Source organism: Populus nigra, chromosome 6 (assembly GCF_951802175.1).
Source record: "Populus nigra chromosome 6, ddPopNigr1.1, whole genome shotgun sequence".
NCBI lineage: Eukaryota > Viridiplantae > Streptophyta > Magnoliopsida > Malpighiales > Salicaceae > Populus > Populus nigra.
The window spans coordinates 16,144,754-16,154,633 of record NC_084857.1 but is presented as its reverse complement, the minus strand read 5'-3'; the positions used below and the strand labels follow the sequence as shown (position 1 = coordinate 16,154,633).

Genomic DNA, 9,880 nt, shown 5'->3' with positions numbered 1-9,880 from the left:
AACTAAGATAACAAAAGATTTGATTATTGAATCAAACTTAAGTTTTTCCAAGTGATTCTATATGCAATTTTCTCATGGAAAACTACTTTATCACTTATTGGACCGTTAGATCTTCTAAAATTAGACTCAGAAGTTGTTGTTTAGGTCAATTTTATTATTTTTTCTAAGATTTTTTGGATTTCTTATTTTTATTTTGAATTTGTTTTAATTTTTCTTAATGTTTTTTTACCTTTAGGTTGTTTTCTAATGAAGATAGGTTTTCCTAATCTATTTAAAGATCTTGTAAACCTTTTAAGAAGATAATATTTTTGCTCATTAAAATTATTGTTTTTTCTGTATTATGTTGTCCAATTAAATTCCGCCTGCATCACCTTATATAGAGAATTGGACAAGCTTGTCTTGTCTCTTTTAGTAGGACAAAAAATTTTCCTTTATCTTAGACAGGACAAGAATCTTTTTTATTATCCAAATGTAGACCAAATAATTTCATAACAAAATTATCATGTCTATTCCATCATCATCCATAGTACCAAACGCTCCCCAATTCTTTTTTAATTCTTTTTTTTTTATTTAAAAGTAAAAAAAGAAGAATATTTAGGAAGGTGTTTTCCTTGTCATTAGTGACATTTCATCATTCATCAACCACATCATTTCTTAAATTCATGAAATACATGTCACCTCGGTATTAAAAATGACATCCGGGTAAAATCTTCGTATCACACATGCTATATCTTAAAAATTTACTTTCTTGTGAGTAAATATGGAGTTTCTGAATTTTTATACCATCAACACATGATCATGATCATGATGATGATGATGAAAACTTGACCGAGTGGCTCGTGGCTCGTGTAGTTGTATAATTCGATAAATAAATCTATGTGAAAAGGAATTGATCAGCTTTTTTATCCTATGTTTCATACCGGGAAAGTTATTTGTTAAAGTAATAAGCCAACAAGGAATTAGCCATGAAGAAGGAAAAGCTCCCCGTCAAGTGATTGCAAAATCTAGTTAATTCATTGAAGCCATCTAAACAGATTTTATATGCCTTATTTCAATTAAATATGATAAAATAGAGTTTTTACAGCATGTTGAATATGGTGGTTACGCATTTATTTTAAATTACATTAATAATCACTCGATCTTTTCAAGTTTTTTTAAAAAACTAATATTGAATCCTTATATTTTCAGAAGTAATTGTAAATTAATCCTGATTATCAGCGAGCTGCACCTGTTCAGATCATTTCCAGTTAAGCAGACATTCTGTATCGTTTATAAGCTGCCTTGCCAGTTTCCATGCTTCCATGTTCATGGCCCTTTATTCATTTATTTGAAAATAAAATTCATTTATGCTCAACATCACGATGGAATTATCTGTATAAATCAATATCCTAAGTACAAAAATGCATAAATCGACACCATGATGTATCCCATCACCAATAAAATATCATCCAAACCACTAACTTTTTTTCCACAATGACCGTGAAGATATATAGATTACAAAGCCGAGCATGGAAACAAAACACAGTGTGTAAGGCAACGTCAGTCATATCAAATGCTGCAGGCCAAAGATTCACCAATTTATTGATAAAGAAAAGAAAGGGACCATTGAAGATAACTTGAACTCAAATTGGTTGCAAGAGAAATTGTACGTTTGTCAGTGGACCTTCCCGTTTGCTAATAGTGGACAGGCTCATTTTGACTTGAACATGCTGCAGATTGTATCATATGTTGGGACATTGATAACTGCAGAAAAGTAGTCAAAAGAAACGGTAAATAATCAAAGAATCTGCCAAGATACAAAACACAGAATTCTTACTGATTGGGAATACCTTCTCCGTATGATGCCATTGTGAGAGGTGAAGAAATAAGCTTTTGGGAAATTTGGGTAATATCCTGCAATGTAACCTCATCTATCGCTTTCAAGAAATCACCCAATGGTTTCCTGCAGATGGCAAATGTTGCGAGTAAAGAAATGATCGTGCAACTTTGAGACAATTAACCAGAACATTATATAGCTAATTTGGCCTAGATCATACATGGGGGAATTCAACCTCCAAAGAAACTTGTGGAGTCATTAATGAGTTACCAAAATAATCAAAATAAATTAACACATTCATTGTGATAGAAGAATCTACAAGACAGACACGCATGAGCTGGTGCTTCACTATATCAGTGGCAGACTCTAAAATTGTGTGATCTCCAGTGGGCTATCAAAATGGGTTAAAAATAGGGCAATAACATGGTGTTCTGAAGAATGAATATAGTTGAAGCTAAACAACAATTATAGTAGAAGTCTAGAAGAATGAATATAGTTGAAGCTGGAATGAAAAACAAGGTTTAGAATTCATGGAGAAACCTCTAAAATCTATATAGATTGATAAAAAAAAAAGGACTTGTAAAATAGCCCTAGTGGTACTAGCCTAATTCTACTAGTTAAAAAGGCCTGATCCAATTGTACAAAAAGAAATCACAAATGACACTAGCTGCCTAATATTAATAAACATCACATGCTAGTCACATGACAACTAGAGATCTAAAATACAAGAAGAATTGCTAAATAGAAAGAAAATCAAAATCAAAGAAATTATTTGATTCTAGGAGCTCCTGCATCACCAAGTGAGAAATAGTGAAGGGGGAGACTGAGAAATGTGGAATTAACAGAATACAGTGTACAAACACAGACATGCACAACAATGCACAGATATAGAATAGAAGATAATTAACAAATCATCTTAACTGAGCAGTCTCAATTCAGTTTGTCTCCCTGAAATGCAACCCAATAGCACTCACCCTTGGCACATAGCATTATGCAACCTCCTTTATAGGAAATCAAAACAAATTATTGAATATTTTTATCATTGAACTAAGATGGTAAGTGTTTCTTTCAATTGACCTGGAACGTGAAAACATTGATGAAGAATTCTCACCAACTATTCTAGAGAAAAAAGAGCTCAAGGTGAAGGGTAAAAGTATAATTTGTATCAGGACAAGGCAATTTGAAGACTATTCCAGCAATCGACTGTCATTCCCATACAGAATATGCACAGAAGAGGATGCAGTTTTTTTTGTTTTTCGTAGCATGCCCATTGTTATAGACTAAGATGGGGCCGCATGAAGGTCAACAACTTATTATATTGAACGATTTCATATTTCTGCATTTCAAAAGTCATGACCATGTTTTTACCAACCAAAAAAGAACATATATGTCATTATTTGAGTACATTCTGGATTTCTTATGTGCCATTAGCTTTTCTAGGGATTTAGTTATATATCCCTTGTAGAGATAAAGTAATTCTGGCTAGGAATATATTTTACTTCAAATTTAAATGTAGTTGACTTTGGCTTTTTATTTATTAGGCTTCGTTTGTCTCACATGAAATATCCTTAGGTAAAACATCATCCCCATTCTCCAATGTTTGGTTCGCCTAAAAAAAACATCTTATATGAACGATTTCATACTTCTGCATTTCAAATGCCATGGTCATGGTTTTACCAACCAAAAAAAAGGTGTCATTGTTTGAGTACATTCCAGATTTCTTATGTGTCATTAGCTTTTCTAGGGATTTAGTTATATATCCCTTGCAGAGATAAAGTAATTTTGGTTAGGAATATATTTTACTTCAAATTTAAATTTAGTTGACTTTGGCTTTTTATTTATTACCAAGGTTTCATTTGTCTCACATGAAATATCCTTAGGTATAATATAACCCCATTCTCCAATGTTTGGATCGCTTAAAAACACTTGGTCAATGAAAAATATTTTATAGTCAAAGGATAAAGATGCTCAAAACAAGGGAAAATAATGTGTGGTTCTCGAGATGAAAATGTTTTACAAGACCACTTTTGTTATGAAATCATGTGCCAGAACACCAATTAAATGCTTAATGTTTCCTTCTTAAAACTATTTCCCACACACCCAAGAGTACGCAATTCATGTGCCTGAACACCAATTAAATGCTTATCGTTTCCTTCTTAAAACTATTTCCCACACACCAAAGAGTACGCAATTACTTTCAAGAAGTTTTCATTGAAATTGCCAAACATTAAAAAATAACATATCCAAGTGTAAAACATTTTCCCAATTGTTTTTGAAAGAAAATGGTGTAATTTATTTTATTCCTTCTTTAGATAATCCAGTATTCTAGGTTATTAAGTTACTTAGTTTTAATTGTTTCATTTAGGAATTTATTCTATTCTCTATTTTCCTTACAGCTTTCATTAGGGTTCTAGTATTGGTATGAGATCCCTAATCTACTATTTCTAATGAGTTGATTGATGAAAATAAGTGTCCATATGGTACTGGATAGCATGGGACAAGATAATACCTCTTGTTATACATCAAAATTTGTCTACCAATATCTTCCGAAGCAACCATCTGCAAAATATACCTTAAATATAAGTAAATAGATAAATATAAGCAAATAACTTCAAGAAACCTAGATACAGTTAACAATCTACCAGTAGCACTGCTCTAGTATACATGATTGATACCAAGAAAGAAATATATTTTTTACGTACTCTAGATTCCAAATTCATCAAAATGGCAGACTTTGTTGACTGTTTGGCACGTTGTAGCTGCACTGGGTCAACTTTAAAAAAGAAGAGAAACATGTTTGCAACATGATAAAGTCAGATTTTGCACAGCAGAAAGAATAATAGCAAGGGATAAGGGCATCACGACAAACCTGCACCAGGTGAAGCAACTTCAGTTAGCTCTCTAGCTGCTAGCTTAATGGCCGTTGATGCAAAATCTGCATCCTGCATCCAGAAACATAAGATGAGAGGCATTGACATGCACAGTAATAACATTTAATCCACATGGGAACACACTCAGGTATGCCAGTGCTTCTATATTCCTAGCATATGCCTTAAGTAATAAATCAACAAAGGTCGATCACCTAGGCCAAATGATGTAGAGATGGCATGGCATAATGTGGGCTTGATTCAAAAAACACCACCAAATGTAGGCATCAATGGTAGTTCCTGAACATAAGTTTGCATATGTCCAGTCAAACAAGTGCATGGAGACATATCCACTCACACAAGTATAATAACAAGTGCCAGCGTCATAGAGCAAACAGCTCACTTTCTTACAGTGTTGATGTTATAAATTAGAAGTTCATGAGCAAAGATGCAAAATACAGCAAAAAAAATTAAGCACAAGAGCAGCTACCATTGGATTCATGCCTCTCAACTTTTTTTACATGCTACATGTAGTGTGCATCTTAGGTCACCATAACAATAATAGTAATAACAGCAAAAGCAACAGCAACAAGAAGAAAAAAGTCTGTCAAACCGAACATCACCAAACTCAAGCCCGAAAAAGTCACATAATTGTCCTACCATGTTGATGCTGGAGAACATTGACCATATTATGTATGTTTCCAAATCAATATCCTCCTAATACACATGTTCCCAAAGACAAGAAAAAACCAGCTGAGGAAAATTAATTCCAATTCCAGTATCATCCCTATTAACTTTTTATATTTTGTTTCAGTATTTTTCACTATTTTATAGTGTTGAGAAAGGGGAGTTTCATCAGCCATGCCTTTCAATATCAAACTGGCCATATTTCCATGAAAGTTGCATGCTTGACCGGCTTAAACATATCATCAGCTTTTTCACTCATCATGTCTTTGATTTCATATTATTACATTTACTCTTATATTTGCCATTTGGTGAGAGACATTGAGAGATTGGAAAAAAAAAGTGTTATTAATAAATAAAAAAAAAGGATGATCATGTAAGGGAGATAATAATGAATACTATTTGAATGGAAACAGAACTGAATAGATTTAGTTTTCTTGTAGATGATCAGTGCACTTTTTAATATGTAGTTAAAATACAGTCTTTAAAATATTAATCTTAGCATTGTTGGAAATGCATAAATTACTTTAATTTATATAACTGTTTCATAGTTAAGTTTTAGTCTTTAATTGATACATGATCATCCATGTGGATGCATGCAATTATAATCATATTTTCTCATCATTCTTCCTCTCTTTTCCCCCCCTCTAAATTCACATGTTAAAACTTAAAAGATACAAGAAGCATATGGACTGCATGTTACAAAAAAGCTACTTAGCCAATAGTATTGAGAGATTGCTGCTAAAAAAGAAATAGAAATTTCTAACAAGTTGTCAGTTGTAAAATATGTTTTCCTTGACCATATATACACTTGAAGGTTCTGGGTGGTAGCTTACTGTGGTAGCTTGGATACCGAATATGGCAGAGTGATTGTAAATGTGGCTGAATGCTGAAAACGACTGAACTTTGTGATACTGATTCAAAACACGTTGATCTGCCCATCATATCAAACAAATATAATTATGTCAAAATAAAACATTAGTAGGAAAAAAGAAAAGAAAAGCAATCCAATAGTATAACTATTAGAATAAAGTGCCTTCCATGGTAACCAACCCCACAATTAAGAATGTGTATCCATGAACTACAAGCATAATAACCAATAAAATTGGTGTGTTTGTAGCATAATGGAGAAATGTTACTACGCTCTTCTATCTATGTATATTTAAGATCAATTCATATGTCCATTACAAATCAGGCATATGCAGAGAACTTACATAGCCTTGAATACATTCCTTTCCCAGGGCCACCAGCTGAGAATGATCCACCACCTCCCATTAGAATCTAAAATATGATTAAACATCTAATTTAATTGTTCCCGTCAAATCATATTTGATAAGACTTAAGAAGAAACAAAGGAGAAGTCATGATGCAAATAGAAATAACCAAGCAAAATTCAGCTAGGTATATATATATATATCAAATTTTAAAAACCTGAAGAACTGTCAAAGTCATGGCCTCCTTCACATCATGCCAGCCACCTTCTAGTCCAAATGCGAGAGCAAAATGGGTTTTCTGGTCCTGTGTTGGAAAGTCAAAGTTGACAACTCCTATAGATGAGTAAAATATCGTAGAATGATTTTTGTTCTTAAGAAACAACTTAAGACATACCCCTGCTTCAGCTTGACAACGGAAATCACCACCAGTATAAACAGATTCTGGCTCTCCAGGGCTCTTTTTATCAGATAGGTCAGATAAAAGGGGCTCTGCAATAGCTACCAGTTCCTCGTGTTCAACACCAGAAGCTGCAAGCACCATACGACGAGCAGTATAATTTTCCTGAAAAACTCAAAGAAAACTTCAACTTAAGAATGCAATACTTCTAGAAACAAGCAATAATTTCAATTCAAGGATACAATGACAGAAAAGAAAATTTTCACTTGCACATACAGCTACAAATTCCTCCAAGAGTGAACTATTCAATCTATCTATTGAAGATTCTGGAGCTAAAAGAGGATTTGCCAAAGCACCAGAAAAACCTGCTGAGTGAATTGCCTCAAAAAGCAAACCTTGAGGGTTTTTTGAAGCTTCACTGATCTCAGCCTTCACCTTCTGAAGCTGCATGGGGCAGAATATCATGTGTGAGCACCACTTATCTGCAGTTTCACAAAGATGCATAATAACACCACAACGATGATTTACCTGTTCATTGAACTCCCAATCAAGGAAGACAGGGTTCCTCACACAATCAATAAGTAGCTCAACCATCTCTGGAAGATAAGTCTTCAAAGCATCATATGTATATCCCATCTGCTCCCGAGATGCTGAGGATTGTACAGAACCCCCAATTGCTTCCACTTCTCGCACAACACGCAAGTGGCTGCGGTTTCTTGTGCTTTTGAATGCCATTCGTTCCAGAATGTGGGTGGCCCCAAATGTTGCTGGTGACTCATATATCGAGCCGCAGTCAACATATAACCCTATTGATGCCGCGGGATTCTGGTATACAAGAGCATGAAATGACAAACAATAAGCTAAAATGGACAACAACCATAAAAACAAACAGAAACCTTCAAGAAATGGATACAAGCATAGATACCGGTGATGTTTCAGATGCAATTCGCAAGCCATTACCAAGCGTAGTAATCTTAGTTACACCAGGTTCAACATAATCAGGCAATGTAGAAGGGAGTTCAACTCCTAAAAGTGGAAAGTCTAGAGGTGGAACAGACTTGGACTTTTCACCAGTAAGCCAGCTGAAGAAACCACTGGAAGAGGATGGTTGCAAGGCAGCTGCACTCGAACTTGCAAATCTTGTTGGATACCTACGGCAGCCCTAATCACACAACAATTTTCCCACTATCACATCAGGCCCAACAACCCAAAAAGTGGTATACGGCTAAATAACAGCCACAGAAACTCAGCCATGCCAAATTATCATTAAATGTTAAATGGGTTTTTAGTAAAGGCAAGGATGTTCCCTTTTTCTAGTTCTTTTAATGACATTTTCTCAGAAACCAGGCAGATAGCAGCATATCCCACAAGTCTATGAATAGATCTAAGACATAAACAAGATGGAGTAATTGGGATTAGGAATTTAAGAGATGAAACTGACCTTAGGAGCTCTGAGACGCGAAACTGCGCTTCTATACATGATGATGCCTTGCTGATTTGATAGTTGCTATCAAAATTATTCAAAACCCAGATTGTATTTATTAATTTGTAAATAAATAATAATAAAATCGAAAAGAGACGTGTGTTTGGCTTGCTCTGTCTCTCGCTCGCTCTCCGGTCAGTAAGTCACCACCAATATTCCTCAGTTTTGGGTGTAATTTGTGACTGCTGCTGGACATGAAAGGGTGGCTGTTTTCTTCTGGGCCGTTGATATATATTATGATGATTTCAGTCTCCCTTGTTTTCCTTCCAAGACTATCTACTAGCAATAGCATATTAGCATGTCCAAGGCTAGATGGCCCGTGCCAGGCAATGGGCCAGACAAAAAAAAAAGATTTAGAAAACAAAAGTAATCAATAGCATTTTATTTTTTTTTGGTAGTAGCATGAATTTTTTTTTAGAGTGGTTAAAAAACGTTTCTGTCCTGAGCTAAAATTATTACTGTAGGCTGAAAAAACAGAATGTAGAGTAATGTTATAAAAAATAATATTATAAAATTTTACAAAAAATTAAAATTTAAACAGTATTTAATTAAATAACAATAAAAATATAGTGATTAAATAAAATTAAAAAAAAATCATGAAGGGATGTATGAAGAAATATTCACTAATATAAAAAAAAATTGTTATGATTTCTTGGGGGAAAAAAGAATTTCAATGATACCTAATAAAAAAAATTCAAATTAATTTGTGTAAAACATAGAAAAATATAAAACAAACATGAAAAAAAATAAAAAGAAACCAAAACCAGGAAAGCGCGCTATTAAGCCAATGAGTATAGTTCATTCAAAAGAGATGTGGCCTACACATCAGACCTCTTTATTTTTTCTATATTAAAAGTGGACAACATGTTCTCCATCCTTTATTTTTTAAAAAAATAGTACAAAAACCATGTTATCTATTAACTCAGTTTTTAGCTATCGAAAGTTGGGTCATGAGTTTGTTTTGTCTAAAAATTTGATTTTCAACCAAAAAATCAGCCCAAACACCTTAAATAAAAAAATCATCAAGCTCAAATCTATCATTTTAAGCAAGAGAAAGGATAGAGAACACCTAGGTAAAAATGCCTTTCATTGAATAAAATTTGTTAACACTAAAATTAGCCTTTTGTAGCCGAAATTGGTGTTAACTAAAATGTTTTCTCTTTTCATTTGTAATCTAGTCATCATCTCTCTCTTCTCTCAAATTAAGAACTGAAAAATAAAAAAAATAAAGTTTAAAATCAAAATTGAGTTTGCAAAATATTGAGGGACCGAAAAAATTATCATTTAAAAAGTAGGAGGACCGAAGTGAGTTTTTCTATTTGAACTATGAAATTGTCATTCATTTTCTCTGTTTTTTTACATTGATTTTAAAATAAACCTGAACTTGCTCAAAAATTAACTTAAATTGGTCATTAATTT

The 9,880-nt window shown here is 33.5% G+C and overlaps 1 protein-coding gene across 1 annotated transcript; it reads right to left on the bottom strand.

The window, feature by feature from the left end:
- Positions 1–1,423: 1,423 nt before the first annotated feature.
- Positions 1,424–8,723, bottom strand: LOC133697246 (mitochondrial-processing peptidase subunit alpha-like). Its single transcript, XM_062119698.1, has 13 exons — positions 8,420–8,723; positions 7,904–8,140; positions 7,507–7,803; positions 7,255–7,422; positions 6,976–7,143; positions 6,799–6,885; positions 6,582–6,648; positions 6,204–6,301; positions 4,686–4,758; positions 4,519–4,589; positions 4,326–4,375; positions 1,830–1,942; positions 1,424–1,743 (listed from the first exon to the last, which is right to left on the bottom strand). Exons 1-13 carry the CDS (start codon positions 8,456–8,458, stop codon positions 1,691–1,693), a joined length of 1,521 nt encoding a protein of 506 aa, XP_061975682.1. The 5' UTR covers positions 8,459–8,723; the 3' UTR covers positions 1,424–1,690.
- Between the last annotated feature and the right edge of the window lie 1,157 nt (positions 8,724–9,880).